The sequence below is a fragment of the Rhinopithecus roxellana genome, chromosome 4 (genome assembly GCF_007565055.1).
Source record: "Rhinopithecus roxellana isolate Shanxi Qingling chromosome 4, ASM756505v1, whole genome shotgun sequence".
NCBI lineage: Eukaryota > Metazoa > Chordata > Mammalia > Primates > Cercopithecidae > Rhinopithecus > Rhinopithecus roxellana.
This window is the reverse complement of record NC_044552.1, coordinates 85,154,103-85,172,412: the sequence shown is the minus strand read 5'-3', so window position 1 is coordinate 85,172,412 and position 18,310 is coordinate 85,154,103. Positions and strand designations below refer to the sequence as shown.

Sequence of the window (18,310 nt, the reverse complement as noted above, 5' to 3'; positions counted from 1 at the left end):
ATTTTCTCAGACTTTCAAGATATATCTCTTTTCTATGCCAACTAAATAAAGAAATGGATAAGACATCATAAAAACATTTAATATGAAAAATTAAAAAAATTCAATTATTAAAAAAGTAAAAACATCCAAAATGAAAGTATTAGCATTAAATCCACCACGATTTATTTATAATAAACATATTTTAAAAATCATTCCTATAAAAATATTTTTAAAAATTGCCTCTATGAAACATTTTGATATTACCTTATGAATAAATTGGAAAGTAGGAATAATATTCTCTAAATCTTAGTACCATTTAAAACATTTAAAGTTGAGAAAAATAAATTCTAAGTAACATTTCCCTTTTGTTCTTCTCAACTACATGGATATTTGCTAATGTCTTTTATTTTAAAGATTTCCGAGGATTATTTAAAAATAAACTCAGCATATTACATGCTAAATTAGAAAAAATGTAATGTTTTCACTTTCTCTTTTGATATAATTATATGAAAGTTAAGAATAAGATTCTAATCAAGAACTTTTTAACCAGGCAAAATTTTCTTTTCCAAGGCAAAGATCCGTTCTTGTGTCCTCTTACAAAAAACTCACTTTATTATTTTTCTACTTTGTTTCCCTTTGAAAATCAACAGAGCATCTTGATTATATGAGTATTAAGCTGATTAGGTGACTGTTACTGAAAACACACATTGAATTGATTAAAAATATAGACTCTTCACTGGTACACTAAAGTTTTCATTATTTTCCTGGTTTTTTGGGTGACAGCTATGAATATGATTTTTGAAGAAGATTTATGTAACAGTACTTTTAGGAAGAATGCCAAAGATTATCCCCAGGAGACTAACAAGGAGATCTTGCTTTGCAGAAAGTAACAAAAAATTGCTGTGGTCACTGATTGGAGCATCTCTCTTAGTGTACAGTCCCACATTTACAGTTGAGGACCATGCTCAGCAGAGCCTGCCCTGTCACCCTGCAAGAGAGAATTCTCCCGTCTCTGGGAATCAGATGTACAGGTTATTCAAATGGCCTAGCATGCAGTCTACTACCAGCTGTTCCCTGCCAGGGAACTGTGTGGCATCATCATAACCCCACAGTAATCCTCTGGGACTTAGAAGGCTGTAGTTATTGTTATACTTAATTAGGGTTTTAGCCCTTCATGGGATAAGCATTCTACAAATTCTCGCCTCAGGCACAATATGGCAACTGAGCCATAACAATTCAGTGCGTGCAGCAGCTCAGCAGTTGTCCAACCACAAGGAGGCGCCAAAGGGCTGACTGCCAGTTCTACGCGGGACGCCGACTATTTGTCCCAGCGGTGGAGAGTATCAAAGCAGGCAACAGGCAACACGGAAAATTACAAGCGGGTTGAAAATCTCATTCAAGAAGTCCCTAGAACGAGTGAGTCTCTGAACAGGGCTCAGGTGGGGTGGCGGTGTAACCTGGTCATGCACCTGAGATTAGTTGGCATTCTCAAATCTCATGTCAATAGCCCGGATGCTGGGTACCTCTGCTTCCGTGAGGTGTACATTCTGAAGAGCTTCTGCTTATTACTACAGAACTTACTAGGAGTGAGGGAAATAGAGCAGCACATTACTAAGCATTTCACGAATAGGAAAGTGCTTAGGGATTCTTTCTTTTATAAAAACAAAGCCATTTGGCTTTATTGTTTTTAATATAAAAGTACACAGGCTAAGCAGAGAGTACTATGTTGTTTAATTGTGCTGCTTGAAAGATATCCAGTGATCTTAACGGTTAGGTCGATAAATTGAATTTGAACTAGGCATTACATACAAATGATGATAGTCTCTGTGTTAGCATGTAAGAATACATTCTTTAGAATATAGCTACCCCTGTAATAAGTATCAATAAAACATAGTATACATGATTGAGTAATAACATATTTTAGAACTTCAAAGAATAAATATTTACAGAAATCAATAAATTCATAACATTAATTGTTGAAATTTAAAAACATAAGTTCTTGGTTTGTGTGAAACATCTGCATTTATAGTTGATATAGGTAACCAATTGTCAGAAAGAATATATGTTCAACAAAACAGAAGAAAAGATTCTAGATTGCTGGTTTGTAAGAAAGAAAGAAAAGTACGTTTCTTATTTTAAGTCCTATGATGTGTTGTTAGAAGACTAAATCCATTTCCTCTATCAATAAATGTGAACAGAAGGAGAGACCATTTTGGAAAGATTGTTTTTGAAACAATGGAACATTTTGCCAATAAGGATACAAGTTGACTATGTTGGAAAAAAACAAAGTCTAGTCTTACTGAGTTTAGTTTAACAACACATGCAGATCATTCATTGCACACAGAAGAAAGAAAATTGAAATAATGGAAAATAAATGCAGAAGAAATGTAAGAGCACACAGTCTTCCACCAGGGTTCTAGAGTTCTCTCCAAGAGCCACACACAGCCTCAGAACCCACCCCCAAAAGCCAACCACACAAGAGTGGTTCAGGAAAAGCACTCAGTGGCTCACAGCACAAGAGTGTAATGTAATACAAAAATATCATTTGTGCCTTAACGTTTAAGACATGCATCTTTACAACAGTCTCACAGTTGAGACTTTACCTGGTAAAGCAACTTTTGTTAACTGTCTAAGAAATCTGAAAGGGTTCTAGCAATGCTTTTAAAATTGCCATTAAGGAAGCTTAAGTATCAAGCAGGCATATAGCCAACCATTGTTGATTAAGAAGACAGAGTAACTAGAGGCAGCAAGATGTATAGATAATCTCGAAACCTCAGATAGTATAATCTGTTTTTGTAGCAATAAAACTTAGATAGATAGAAGGAAAAGTCTTTTTGTATCAAAGTGATGACTAACCAACTACTATTTGATAATCTGGTCAAGGAGGAAGGGAGAACAACATAAAACCTCAAGGTGAGAATATTGGCTTATTCTGGCCAGATGGGTTCACAGGTAAATTCAGTTCTCTGAAAAATGACAATTTATGTCAAAACAGAAAAAAAACCTATCCCGTTTAAAAAAAATAAATTTTCCAACTAATTTTTTAATAGAATGAAATCAATAAACACATTTACCACCACATATATGAGATTAGTACTGTTTTAGTGGGAACTCAGAGGAAAAGAAATGAGTGATTAAATGATGCTAAAGAAGTATTTTATGATTGGAGTAGAGGAAAAAACAGCAGGTTCAGTTGATACTAACAGTAATTTGTACCTGACTGTACCAAAGAGAACCGATGAAACAGTATTTTCACTATTGCTCAGTTGAGCTGTATTTAAAAAACTCTTCTTCAGAATGATGGCTTGTATTTTTTTTTTTTTTAATTTTTTTTTTGAGATGGAGTCTTGCTCTGTCGTCCAGGCTGGAGTGCAGTGGTGTGATCTCAGCTCACTGAAACCTCTGCCTCCCAGGTTCAAGTGATTCTCCTACCTCAGCTTCCCAAGTAGCTGGGACTATAGACATGCAGTACCACGCCCAACTCATTTTTGCATTTAAAAAACAGAGATGGGGTTTCACAACATGTTGGTCAGGCTGGTCTCGAACTCCTGACCTCAGGTGATCCACTCTCCTTGGCCTTCCAAAGTGCTGGGATTATAGGCGTGAGCTACTGTGCCTGGCCATTGTGTTTCTGAAGAAAATTTTTGGATCTGTCACAAACAACGTGACCTTTTTCCTTAGCCCAAGACATCGTAGGCAAATTTTGTTTAAACATACCCTAACCTCAGTGTAGAAAGACAAAATCCCTTTTTAACAAGAACATTCCAAAGCCGGGAATATAGTTAACTAAGGGTTCTATAAATGTGTTTGACATCTTAATCAATTTTGCAGAAAGAAAAGCCTCTCTGTGTATGGCCCAGTCTACAGTCAAGGTGAGAGTGTCAGGCACCCAGAGGCGGATGTTGGCTGCTGTGTTGAACTCATCTACACTTGGGTTACTCTCAGTTTGTAACACAAAGAAAATTCCATGAGGAAGGACTTAGGAGATTCTAAGCTCTGAGCTAAAAGATGAAAACGTTAGCTCCTGCTTGAGCCGAAGCTTGTCTACTCTGCCTATGTGAACCACCATCAATAACTCAGTGGTCCCAAAGGCAGTAAATGACTCTGCAGTTGGATGGTGTCAATCAGTTCCTTTGAAATGGGGTCAAACATTAATTAACAATACTCTGGACCCAGATCTACTCTTCTCTAAGGAAGAATTCTCATTATAAATGCATTTTACTTTGTGCATATTTTGCTTGGGTAAAGACAACTTTGTTACTTTCTAAGACAGTGCTGTTGCTATTGTTATTACAATAGCCTTTCTGCATTCATTATGCAGGATTATAAATTCTGTGTATGGAGCACAACAAGGTGAAAGTTTACATAATATTAAATGGGACTTATCTTACTTTCCTCAGATTATTGCAATGTTTTTAATTTTTTATTTCTCTTTTTACATTTCTCCTCTCTTCCCATTTTTTGTTGGTGTTTTTTTTTTTTTTTTTTTTTTTTTTTTTTTTTTTTTTTTTTTTTTTTTTTGAGGCGGAGTCTCGCTCTGTTGCCCGGACTGGAGTGCAGTGGCCAGATCTCAGCTCACTGCAAGCTCCGCCTCCCGGGTTCATGCCATTCTCCTGCCTCAGCCTCCCGAGTAGCTGGGACTACAGGCGCCCACCACCTCGCCCGGCTAGTTTTTGTATTTTTAGTAGAGACGGGGTTTCACCGTGTTAGCCAGGATGGTCTCGATCTCCTGACCTCGTGATCCGCCCGTCTCGGCCTCCCAAAGTGCTGGGATTACAGGCTTGAGCCACCGCGCCCGGCCTTTTGTTGGTGTTTTATCTCTTCCCACAAACTACTTGAAGTCAGGGCCATCGTATTACTCTATCCAAGAATTATCTCTTGAGCACATTCTGTCATAGCTTTACACAGGGTGGTATGACAGCTAGTTGGAAGATAAAAGACCTAAGTGTATGAAATGTAAGACATTAAGTAAGGAATCTAACTTAAGTAATAGTACAGGACTTATTTCAAGGTTGTTTTTGCCAAATGTTCAATGACCACAGAGAAGCAAGAAATTTCCGTGTGTGATTCTCTAAGTCATCAACCGACTTCAGTGGTTTTGTACATATTTAAACCTAAGGGTGAGTTTTCTTTGACAATCTCAGTCTGCTGTATGCAGAGAGTAAATGTTGTAGGTATATGCGAACATCGTAAATGTGGAAAATTTGGTTGGTAGTTTTTTTGAATTGTGACAAATGAGTAGGAAGCTCGTTTTTGGACTGGTGAGCAGAAGCTCAAAAGTGACACTTTAATTTTGTCTTTGTTTTCTGCTATGCTAACATTGAAAAACAGTACAATATCATTGTACCCTCACTGAGAATTGCCATAGAGTTTACACTTGTTCAAGCACCTCCATGTCATTTACAAAATTCTCTTTTAGTTGTTAACAGCTCCGTTTGGGAGGATGAAACTAAGATGGGTGATTGCACTCTCAGGAAGCTCTGGAATTTGTATCAAAGATGGTCTCTGTCCTTTGGATTTGGGGGCAGATGACCCTTTGAGATAATTAGTAAATGGATAGCTCCTGAGACAATGAAAGCTTTAAAATTATCACCAAAGCAGCTATAAGCTAGCTTAAAATGGCTATGATTTATTTTGTGTAACTTTTTTCAAGTAAAATTGTCACAACAGAAGGATGGTGAGCTCTGTATGGAATCTAGAAAATGGACTAAAGGTCTAGAATTGGTCAGCTTGTCTCTTCCAGTGTCTAGGCAAAGACTATTCTGAATCTAGTGACTAGAACCTCTCTTTGGTCAAACACATTTCTTAGGTGGGGAAGAACTACTTTTTTTTTCTGGAAATATCACCAAGGAATATCCAATGCCCTTGGCTCTAACTCTATGCTACCAAATAAGACAAGGGGCTTTAATGCCATCCCTTGGGTAGGTTACCTACCCAGAACATGTGCCTGATGTTGTATATCCTATTGTACCTATCTCCCATCATAGACGAATGCATTTATGTTTTGATTTGTGTGTCTTTACATATAAACATAAGGCAAAAATGGATAGTCCAGAGCCTTAACACACCAAGTGAACTTTCAAAACCGGCTTTGGTATTGCATAGATATATTATGATTAATGTAATTATTATAATAGTACAAAGCTAAAAGAACAATCCCTGGGCCCACACTGGCTTCCACTTAGGGACCAACTCTGGGTAGGTGGATGCCTTCTTTTCTTTACGGAAACAAAGTGACAATGATAGGAAAAAAAATGTATCCCTTCTTGCTTTCCAGGCACCTGGGATTCTCCTTGCTGGTTCTGCCTCTGACACTCTTCACATCATTAATGCTGGGTTCCACCTGGCTCTGTTTTTCAGAGCTTTGCTCTCAAATCTAGTTACTTCCTGGTACTCATTAACACGGATCAAGAAATTTTTCTTTCACCTCCTATTCCCTCTAGGTTTTGCTCTCTGCTGCAATCTGATGAAGCATTCCATCTAAGTCATGGGAAACTGATCGTAAATTATTTGGGGAATTTTTGGGAGGGCTGTCTTCTTCCTAAAAGATGGGGGTGGGGCTCTTTTTGAGTCACTTGAGTAGACCGCAGCACTCAGTGGGCTGGAGATCTTGAGCTGTCACAGCAAGATGGTTTCTTCTTACCAAAAAAATGATTATATGTATATATATATATATCTCACTCCAAAAGAAGCACCCTAGTGAAGGGGAGTGTATCCTAGACTGCTGCCTGGACTTATAACATTCAGAAAAAAATTCATTTCCTTCATTCTCTAGTTTACCATATTTGAATACTTTGATAATACTTCTGTCTGGGAAAATGACAGCAAGGACTAATCCAAGATCAATTTCCCTCCTCCCCCACTCCAAATGGTCTATGCCCTACAGATTTTGAAAAAGCAGGGAGTGAGTTAGGGAAAGACACTTTGATACTAAGGGGGAAAATCAATAAAATAGCAACCTTTGCAGGCAATCTTGTGAAAGGTCACTTTTAATCATCTTGTATTTGTTGATCGATTTTATTCACATGAGACACATTTAAAACATCTGGTAGGTATCAAATTTATAAACAAACATGTAGCAAAAGAGAAATCACAAACCTGCTTGATGCTTCCCCTTGTTCTTTCCTTCAGGTGCGTGCAGGCAGAAGAGAAATGATGATAAACCAGTGAATATATTTATAGCACTTGATAATGGCCAAATTGGAGATTGGGGAATCAAGTACCTTAAGTAACTCTTTTCATGCAAGATCCACAAAAGCAATGTTCTTTATAATAAATGTACTCAACTTGCTAACATATGTTCTTTATGATACAGACCTGAGCTAGCACATTTACTTGGCGAAGTCAAGACTGCCCACATAGAACCAAAAACAATAGACTTTTCATTAGCCAAAGCTATCCATGGCTAAGAAAAAGTGGTTCTGATCTAACCAGCATTAGCAAGGGCTCTTAGAATGTTGCTAGTTACGACATAACTGTTCTCTGTGCTTCTGGCAGACTTAGGTTTCTAAATCTGCATTCATTAACGAATTGTATCTCAGTCACTTGCTGAGGCAGACTTTTTTTTTGTATTGTATAAAATCTAAATTTCCTTGGATTAAATAAGGTACATAGAATATTTATCAAAACTCTTTTAGCCTATACTGTTGGGTGGCATTTATAATAACTCACTTTAGCAAATTTAGGTCCAAGCACCATAGTGTAGGGTCTGTACTCTTTGGAAATGAGCTGTGTGCCTTTGGGCAGGCACCTCATTTGCTTGCCGGTTTTGGTTTTCTTATGAGTAAATCAAAGGCTTTGGGTTAGATAACCTCCAAATCCCCACTTCTTAAGGTACCACAAAGTGTTCTTGGAGCTTGATAATTCCCCATAGCCTTGTAAAATATCTGACTCATTCCCTAAATAGCATATTTACCTGTGTTTTGCCCTTTGCATAGGCTTCACTCTCTTTGAGGAGAAAATCAAGGAAAGTACTTGCTTCTATACACCCTTCTGTTATTAAAACAAAACTTTGAAATAGAACTGCTAAGACCTCTAAAGTGTATGTAAGAGACAAACCAGACCTGAAAAGAGAGAGTAAGGAACTGCTGGTTGTATCCCTAGCAGGTTTGAGTGTCCCTCCTCCCATTCATCTCTGCCCTGCACAGCTGGTGTTTTTTAATGGTAACAATAACATTGATGAGGATGATGATATTGTTGATAAATTGATCTTCTCCCTGGCCACCTGTTTGAAATTATAGCCTCTGGTGTTCCCTAAATTCCTTCTTTTACTTTTCTCCTTAGCACTTAATGCCATCTAACATATCCTATATTTATTTATTTATTTATATTGTCTATCCCAGCATCCCTTGAATACATACTTCCCAAGGCCAGAGAGTCTAGCTTTTTTTTTTTTTTACTCCAACTGCTGTATTCTCAGTGCCTAGAACTGTGCCTTGCACATCATAGATGCTCAATGAGTAATTGTTGAACGCATACATGACTGAATAAATGATCTTTCCCATCAGAAGTTCTTAGGCTGAATGCTAAAGGAAAATACACAATGTAAATAAAATAGCAATCGTAGTCTGTTTCTTACTACAACACTCTCCATTTGGTAAGCCACTTAAATGTAAAAAGATCCCTCTAAGTCACTGAAATTTATTGTCACTTGATTAAAGCAAGTTTGCTTTGTAAAGCAAAAGTTTGAACTTAGCTTCAGGGACTCTGTTAATACATTAAAATTGTAGGCAAAGTATTGATTTTCTTGTGCATTGAATATCTTTCTTGGGAAAGACCCCATAATTTCCATCATATTCTCACTGGTTTAACAAAAAACAACAAAGATTAAGAACCTCTGCAATTTGAAGCAATGAAGCATTACTGGAGGGAGAGATATTAGGACATCCAGTTTCCCATGAACTTTACCAGTGACTGCTGTGTCATTCTGGACAAATAACTGTTCTTCATTCAATGGAGCTGAGCCCCATGGTTCATGAGGTTGCAGGAAAAGGAAAGTGAGGGGAAGATTGACAGGCACAGTGGGATATAATGAACACAGGTGTTTGCATAAATCCTCCTCCACCTCCACCCCCACTTAAGACAGGGAAAATATCAGAGGAATAGAAAGAACTTATGTGAACAAAATAATAGTTGATTTACTGGGGGAATCTGACTCATTATTAAACAGTTTTTCCAGGCTTCAGAATGGCTTTTAATCCAAAAACTGCAATAAGTGGGAAGCCAAATAATCACATATGATAATAGACCACTCTCCTCTGTCACTTGAGAATTCTCTATTGGTTTTGCTACTCAGATTCCCTTTTTATATTTACCTAGCAAACTTCATGAAGACAAGAAATACAATTTCTATATAATTCTTGTTTTTGGTTCATACTCCCAAGGAATAAATGGCACAGGAGTTATGTTCTATTTTTGGTTTTTTAATATCAAAATGTTGAAAGGGTCTTAAACTCAATAAAAAGTTCAACGAAACTTCAAGATCTAAATGAAAAGAGGATTTTAATCTACGCATGCATTCAACAGCATCCATGCTTCTATCCATGCTAAGGTTCCATCCTCTCTAAAATCCCTGGATTACTATGAATATCTCTGTCCCAGGTGCTGACAAGAATTTTAGACACCACCCACCAGGAGGCATGTCCCATTAGAGCTTACGAATCATCTTGCCCAACTCTTGTCCTTCTCTTTGTGGGTGGGAAAACTGAGGCCAAGAGCAGAACAGAGAAGTAATGTAGTTAATGATGGATCTGGTGCCTCCCAATGGTACGCATTCTGCTGCATCGCAAACCTCCATGAAGACGGCACTGCCAGGGAATGTCATGGAGGTTTCCTCAGCTGATATCTCCCCAGATCAGTAAGAACAGGTGGTTTTTTTTCTGAGTCACAGTAGTTAGGTGTCCTGAATCCCATGAAGCCACTAGGATTAAGGTTTTGTTGGGCTATGAAGAAAAACAGCCCGTGCTCTCAAATGCTAAGTCGGATGAGGAATTTAATAACTTTTGAACAACCTGAGGAACAGACAATGCTAATCAAGCTGAGTGACTCACAGAAAGCCTTTCTCATGATTTACGACTCTGGTATTTCAATGAGGGCTTCTTTAATTAGGTGGTGAATACGATTTAACATTTTCTGTGATAGTTGAACTGGAGTCCAGGGTTCCAAGACTCCAAGACTAAGGCCTTTTTTCTTTTCTTTTCTTTTTTTCTTTAAATTACAGGTCTCTGTGGTAATCATTAGGACTGTTCATAATGTCCTTGGTTCTTGCCTGCTTCTTAGGCACATGGTAAAATTGTACTTCCCCATTTTCTTTGAGTTTAGGCATGGCTGGATGATTTACTTTGGCCAATGAAATGTGAAGAAAAGTAATCTTACTTTAAAATTGTGAATGCTAATTCCAAATTTTAACCTGCTGGGTCCCATTGCCTCATTGTAAACTATAATCCTATCAGGACTCCTATTTTTCTCTTCTTTTGTCACTGACATGAGTTTGATCTGCAAGTGAAAGCTTGAGGACCATCCAGAGGGGATCCAGATGAGAAATGGCTTTGAGAGATTTAAACAAACAAAGATGATTACTCTCTAAGCACTCATCTCTTGGGGTCAGATGATGGGTGCAAAATAAATAATCCTTGTTTTTCAAGAACTGTGGTGCTTACCTTTAGGATGCTGGTGGGTTTTATGAAATGAGACATTAGAAAATAAGCATGAAATAGTAGAAATAAATCTCTATAAAAGTTTACATTTTTTCAGTCTTTAACCCCAATCTGTGGTTTGTGAGCAATGATACTGATTCCATTTAGTTTTGTGCCAGAATTGCTACTAAATAGGTTTGAATCTCTCTAGGAGCAACAGAGAATAAGACAAGCCAAACATTAACACCTTTTTTGTGTGTGTGGGTATGGTTTGTTTAACAGACTTGAAAAGACTCAACTACAGCGGCAGCTGTCACACTGATACCTACTTGGTAGGGCTGCAGGTGTGCAAGGCCTTCAAGTGTGGCTTCCAGGTTGCAATGGAAACAGATTTCTCATCAGCTGCGTAACTACGCCAAACACACTGCATGTGGCATAGATGGGGACATGAAAAAGATAAAAGAGAGCAGGAGATAGAATAAAATAAAAAGAGAAATGATTAAGTTACTACACATTAAGATCTTTTGCCTCTCATACTTAGCCCTGATAAATACCCAAAGGAGGAAGAAGGCTACTTTGGCATTTTCAGCTGACTGTTAAACATATTGCACTACGTCAGAACTGCTTTTATTTTATTTTATATTTTATTTTATTATCTATTTATTTTGAGACAGATTCTCACTCTGTTGCCCAGGCTGAAGTGCAGTGGTGCAATCTCAGTTCATTGCAATCTCTGCCTCCTGGGTTCAAGCGATTCTTGTGCCTCAGCCTCTAGAGTAGCTGGGACTACAGGTGCCCACCACCATGCCTGGCTGATTTCCTTTTTTTTATTTTTTTGTATTTTTAGTAGAGATGGAGTTTCACCATGCTGGCCAGGCTGGTCTCAAATTCCTGACCTCAAGTGATCTGCCCGCCTTGGCCTCCCAAAGTGCTGGGATTACAGGTATGAACCACTGCGCCTGGACAGAACTGCTTTTCAAAACAACAAACCAAGAAGCAAAAGGCCCAAAAAGTGTAATATAATGTAATTTTTGAATTGGTAAGGGAAAGATACTGTATTATCCAAAACAAAAAGTGATGATTGACTGGCTAAATGCTAATATCCAAGATAGTAGTTAGGTAAGCGACTTGAGCATGAACATACATTCCAGAGATTGATCTTTAATCAATATTTGATAAGGGAGAAGCAAAGGACTAATGAAAATCCACTATGCAACTAGTAAGCTAACTAGTTAACTAATGAACACCAGGGTATGCTAATGATTTAGTTAATGAAATCCTTGAACTATGCAATACTTCTAATGCTAAAAATGAAGATAGTGAAAACAAGAAGCAGAACTAAAACAAGACGGGGAAAATGTACTCTAGGTGTATAGCTGGAAAACACCTAAGGATTTATGCCATGATCTAAGAATATGTTTGTAGCTCTTTGACGTAAAACATAAACTCTCTCCATTTCATGTAATTATACCTGGCATACATAAGACAAAGTATTTTTATGGGATCCTCACAATCAAAGTGTGAATTAAGTTTCCTGTTTTGTAGGTGAGAAAAAAAGGGCTCAAATGAGGAGGTTTATACAAGGTTGGTGGAGTTGAGACAGTATCTCAAATTGCCTGGCTCTTGGTCATAGAATACCTCCACAGAGACTTGCTGACTGCTTGAAGACTGTTGTTGGAAAAGCTTCCATCTGAACTGCTCATTTGAGAGACTGCCTGACCTTACTTTCCCATATAGATTTTGGTAAATTTCTTTCTTTGTAATGAGCCTGCAAACATCTCTAATGGCCAGGTATTTACTCCAGTCTCCTCAGAGAAAACTTTTTTATTATAGTAGATTAATCAAAACATTCTATTTTATGTGACAAACCTATTTATTATTTATTTATTTGAGACAGGGTCTCCCTGTGTCCCCCAGGCTGGAGTGCAGTGGCACCATCTTGGCTCTCTACCATCTCTGCCTTCTGGGTTCAAGCGATGCTCGTGCCTTAGCCTCCTGAGTAGCTGGGACTACAGGCACGCACCACCACACCCAGCTAATTTTTGTATTTTTAGTAGAGACAGGGTTTCACCATGTTGGCCAGGCTGATCTTGAACTCCTGACCTCAAGTGATCTGCCGCCTCGGCCTCCCAAAGTACTGGGATTACAGGCGTGAGCCACCATGCCTGGTGGACCAATTCATTTAAATGGGCCATATCCCTACTATAGAACCATCAGTCATGATTGTGAAATCTACAATGAATAAAATGTGATATAACACTATTCCTTTCCCTGAGAATATCATTGAAAAAATGTATGCTGAATAAAAGTTAAAAATGGACACAACTACTTGGGAAAACTGGAAGTTTCTATGAAAGCTGAACATTTATGTATACTATGATACAACTACACACTCCTAGGTATGTTTTCAACATATATGCTTATATATGTTCATTAAAAGATATGCACTATATGTTGGTTTCTAATAACTAAAGCTGGAAATGCCCAAATACCCAGCAACAGTAGAATAAACAGAATATTTGTGATACATTTACATAGTACAATATTACATGGCAATAGTACATATAACTACACTCAACAATATGGATGAACTTCATGTGAATAATGTTGAGTGAGAAAAAGAAGACACCAAGGAGTACATTTCCATAACGTACAAATACCAGGTAAAACTATTCTATGCTGTTAGAAGGTAGCACAGTGTTTATCCTTATGGGATAGTGATTGCGAAGGGGTACACAGGAAGTCATGCTCTGTTTATTTGAGTGCTGGTTATGCAGGTGTGCTCAATTCTCCTAGGATATGTGCTCTTTTCTGCATGCACATTGTACTTCAATGAAATTTCAGAAAGTGATATAAAAAAACTAGAAAAATACAGTAGTAGAACTTGAGGGACTTTTTCATACTTTTAAGGAAGGTTTAAATGAGCCTTCTTACATGGCTCATGCTGATTTAATCTACAAATCTGTGGAGATTTGTGCTAAGTATCTTGACATCGTATATAAAGCAACTATTGTTGCATCATCTTGAAATGTTAATTTTTGCAAATATTATACACACACAATTCATAGAGTGATCTAGAATAATTAAGGAAAACACATGGATTTCTCATTGCAGCTTCTTCTGTAGCAGTGATGCCCAGAGATCCTCTAATGCTGTGATGTTACAGAAGGCTGCTTTAATTAAACAATTTCCATAGAAGACATCACATATATATATGAGTTCTGATACATTGAAAGCAAGACTCCTGTAGAACTAGAAGCACATAGCAGGTCTGTACATTATTAGATACCAGTGAAAAAATCCAAAACAACAGAACGACAAAAGAATGGGACCGAGGCATTGCCTGTGAATGTTATAAAGAACTTGGGGCAAAAGAGGCCGCTCTGAGAAAATAAAAGATTTTTTTTACAATGAAACCTGATGTCTTGCTATTTTTCTATCAAATTGATCCCAACAGCTAAGCTCTTGTTCCCTTCATTACTCATCTCCCAAAAATGCGTTTTAAATGAGAGGTACGGAAGGTGCAGGTGGCATCTGTCACATGTCTGATATTAGTTAACAGTCAAAATGAAGGTGGAAAGTGGAACTCTATGCCCCTTACACTATAATAACTTTGTGTTGTCCTTAGCTCTCTCTCAGCAAATTGCTTCTAGTAGCTGAACTTTGAACCCATATCCCCGTGATCCAGTGGCTCATGTTCCTATATTTAAAGCCAAAATCACACAGTAGTTGGCAAGAGAAAAATAACATTTAGAGGGATTTCCTATGGTTAATCTACATGGTGTATGCAATTCAAAGGACAAATCAACAAGAAGCAAAATGAGAGCCAAATTTACCATTTACCAGGTGATGCTGGTGCTCTAGGCAGCCAAACAGATTTGGACTTTGCTCAGTAAGTACAAGGCCAGTATAATTCAGTTTTTTGGGAGTATTTTATTTGTCTTGCAAGTATTATCGTTATGACATGTTTGATCCTTACTGGAAATGGTCTAGAACGTTTCAGCTGACCATCCAAAGGAATAATGGACATGCAGCTTATTTATTCAAGGTACAGAGTTTAAAATGTAAAAGTTCTGAAAGTTTTAGGCTATTAACCAGCAATCCTTTTCCACATCTCTCTTGACACTACTTTCTGTTCCTCAGAGGCAACCCCTTCAGTTCTTATAGTTGTTGCTTCCATTTTTAAGAATCCTTATTTATTATTATTGTTATTTTTGAGACAAAGTCATACTCTGTTACCCAGGCTGGAGTGCAGTGGTACAATCATAGCTCACAGCAGCCTCAAACTCCCAGGCTCAACCAATCCTCCGGCTTTGGCCTCCTGAGTAGCTAGGACTACAGGTGTGTGCCATTGCACTTGACTTATTTTTATTTTTTTGCAGAGGTGGGGTCTCGCTATGTTGCACAGGTTGGTCTTCAACTCCTGGCCTCAAGTGATCCTCCCACCTTAGCCTCTCAAAGTGCAGGGATTACAGGCATGAGCCACTTGCACCCAGCCAAGAATGCTTATTTTCAAGGATTATGCTTATAGTTATATTTCTTGATTTTTCAATTTTAGACGTTATCAATTAAATTCCTATCCTGAAAGATAATGATATTGCCCACTTACATGCCCTCTTCCCCTCCTTTCATCCTACCAACATTTTAATATCACAATTCTTAGCTAAGTTACTATTTAATATTATTATGACAACGTAACTGTTGTTCCCAGTTCAGTAATGTGATGTACTGTGGCTACTCTTTCTTTCCTATAGAAGTCTTTGTTATTTTTGGGAGTTATAATTGCCCTATTTTAATTTCTTGATTTGCGTAGATGTACCTGTTATGAATACAGTCCAGAGCTTTCCAGCAGAACTACAAAATTCCTCGGTCAAATGCGTCATGAAATCTGAGAATTCCATTCTTTTGCTTCCTTGAAGATCTTTCTCCTGGAGCTCTCAGCCTCCTTCTCATTCTGTTCTGAAGGCCTGCATAGCTGTTGTCTTGGGACTTCCCTTCCCTATCATCATAGAAATCCCCTTTCCTCTTTCCTGTGTGGAATCTCTTGTTTCTTGATTCCATGTCTTTTTCTCTCTTGGCTTATCCCCTTGTTTTGGAAGAGAAATTCTATTTACAAAGTTTCTTGAGTAAAGGTAAACGGTACATTAATTTTTGAGATCTTGCATGCCTAAAAGTGCCTTGGTGCTACTCTTACACTTGATGGTGGTTTGGCTAGATATAGAGTTCTAGGTTGAAAACTTCGATAATTTTGAAAGTATTGTTTCATTGTCTTCTAATTTTTGGGTTACTAATGAGAAATCCAATGTCATCCTTATTCTTGATCCTTTGTCTCTGTCCTGCTCAGAAAGGATCCCCTTTTTGTAAGTTTTCTGATATTTCACTATGACAATCTTGGTGTGAAGTTTTTGGTTCACAGTGCTAGGTACTTGGTGAGTTCTTCTACTGTGGCCACTCCCGTCCTCCTGTTCTGGAGAATCATAATGTCGTATTTCTTTGATAAAATCCTCCTCTTAGTTTCCATGCACTTGAGCTGAGATATCTTTATTAGCTGGATATTGGAACGCCTGGATGGGCCCTTCATGTTTCTTATCGTTTTTGCTTTATTTTTAATCTTTTTTTTTATTCTTTCAGGGAAAATTTCACAACTTTATCTTACCTTCTGTTTTTTCTTTTTTTTCCTGCCTTCATGTTTTTCACATCTAAGATTTTTTTTTTTCTGATTCTGTTCTTATTTATTTATTAAACAAATGTGGTCTCACTATATTGTCCAGGCTGATCTTGAACTCAAGTGATCCTCCCACCTTGGCCTCTCAAAATGCTGGGATTACAGGTATGAGTCACCATACCTTGCACTGTTTTTATTTATGACTAGAGCACTAAAAAGATGTAAAATCTCTATATAAGTGGCCTGAGCTTAATGACTAGTGGCTTCGTTTTAGGGTAATTGGGTGGAGACTAAGTCATTTTACTGGGGGAAGCCAAAGTTTCAATGCAAATTATATATTTTTCTTTTGGATCAGTTGGCATCAAAGCAACATTTTCTAATCTATCCCTACCAGCCTTTATTTCACAAACTTTTACTTAATTCCCTGTTTCTGTTTCTAATAAAGCATCTTGGTTCCACAAAAAACTAGTCCAATCTCTCCAGAAGTAAACCTCTAACATGAAACTTTCGAAGAATCTTTAAGTGTTAAATCCCAAGGCATCCCATACATTCTCATATGTTTATGAGGATGTAAATGCTGCTTTATGAAAGGGGCAATGGATTCAGATTCAGACAGCAGGGATTTGAGTCCTAACTCTTCCTAGGCTTGTCTTGAGGATCAAGTAACATAACGTATTAGAAGCACCCTGCAAACTAAAAAGCACTTCATGAGTCTTAAGCATTATTAATAAAAGTTGTGACATTTGGGCAGGTATTCAAAACATTACTGAGAGCTAATTTCTTTTTCCAGACTGCTCCAACTTGAAATGAAAAGTAAATTTAAATGAATCATGGAAAGATATTGACACAGCTAAATTTGCTGCAAGCTTCTGGGGTTTTAAATTTTTTCCTAAAACCCTGAAATGTTGGTTAATTTAGTTCTCTCACCAACCAAATGATGAAGTAATTTGGGCATCTCAGTTGCCCTTTTAAGAAGATAGTGACTCTGGCCTAAAATAAATGAGATGCTTTTGGGCTTGATGGTTTATGTGTTCAGTAAACCAAGTCAGGTTTATTGGGTAAGAAAGTGAATGGATGGGTAAATGAAGTTTGCTTTTCAATCTACTGCATCCTGAAATATAAATTTCTACAATATATAATCAAGGCTTAAAGCCTTGACTTCTGTCTAAAGACTATAGCAAGGAAGAACAATGAACAAATTTAATAATTATATTATTATTTCTATGTCTAATAAATAAATTAATTGCATTTAAATGAAGTAGCAATTGCTTTTAAAATTAGTAGATTCTACTTTGATTAATGAAACTATGATTAGATTTTAAAAGTACTCTTGAATGCTTCAAGCCTTCCATTTTGCATTATTTTTGTTAAGAACAACATATAACTTGGAGTTTTAAGTAAAATAAAAACTCATGATTTTACTTCATTGTTACCTGCATTTGTACAAGTTCAATTACTGATTACAATATGTATTACATAACCCAGTTCCATAAAATAAAATTCTAGGCCTCCAAGTAAAACTGTTCAATTAGCCTGTCCTCCACAGGGTTACCTGTGAGGGAGGACTTGCCTCATTTTGACTGTAGTAATACAAATGTCTCTGCTCCAATGATTTGCTGTAGAAATAGCAATTTATTTTCAAGTTCAATTGGAAATTGTTCTTGCACAGTCTAGTAGTCAATAATGATAAGTTAGATCAGGAGATTTCCTACAGTTATTCTCTATATTTCTCTTGTACAGTATGGTAGTCGATAGCCACTTGTAGCTATTGAACACTTGAGAAGTGGCTAGTACCACTGGCAAACTTGGTTTTTAATTTTAATTAATTTAAATGTAAAAAGCTACATGTAGCTAGTGGTGACTATATTGAGCAGCACTGCTTTGTATCATCACAACTGATATGTGCATGAGAAATTCCTCAAAGAAAAACAAAACAGCTGATATTCCAAGAGGTTTTATTGTGTCAAATGTATTACTGGTTCCATATGTAGACAGAGCTTGGTGCTCAGATGGATGCAAGGAACCTGTGTAA

At 37.3% G+C, this 18,310-nt stretch overlaps 1 protein-coding gene across 2 annotated transcripts in view; it reads right to left on the bottom strand.

Moving 5' to 3' along the window:
- KCNQ5 (potassium voltage-gated channel subfamily Q member 5) overlaps positions 1-18,310 on the bottom strand; it is a 609,909-nt gene that overhangs the window by 79,175 nt on the left and 512,424 nt on the right. For both annotated transcript variants that reach the window (XM_030929123.1, XM_030929124.1), the window contains one exon: positions 10,943-11,037. In XM_030929123.1, the coding sequence (XP_030784983.1) occupies positions 10,943-11,037 (95 nt within the window). The remainder of the gene's footprint in view (positions 1-10,942; positions 11,038-18,310) is intronic.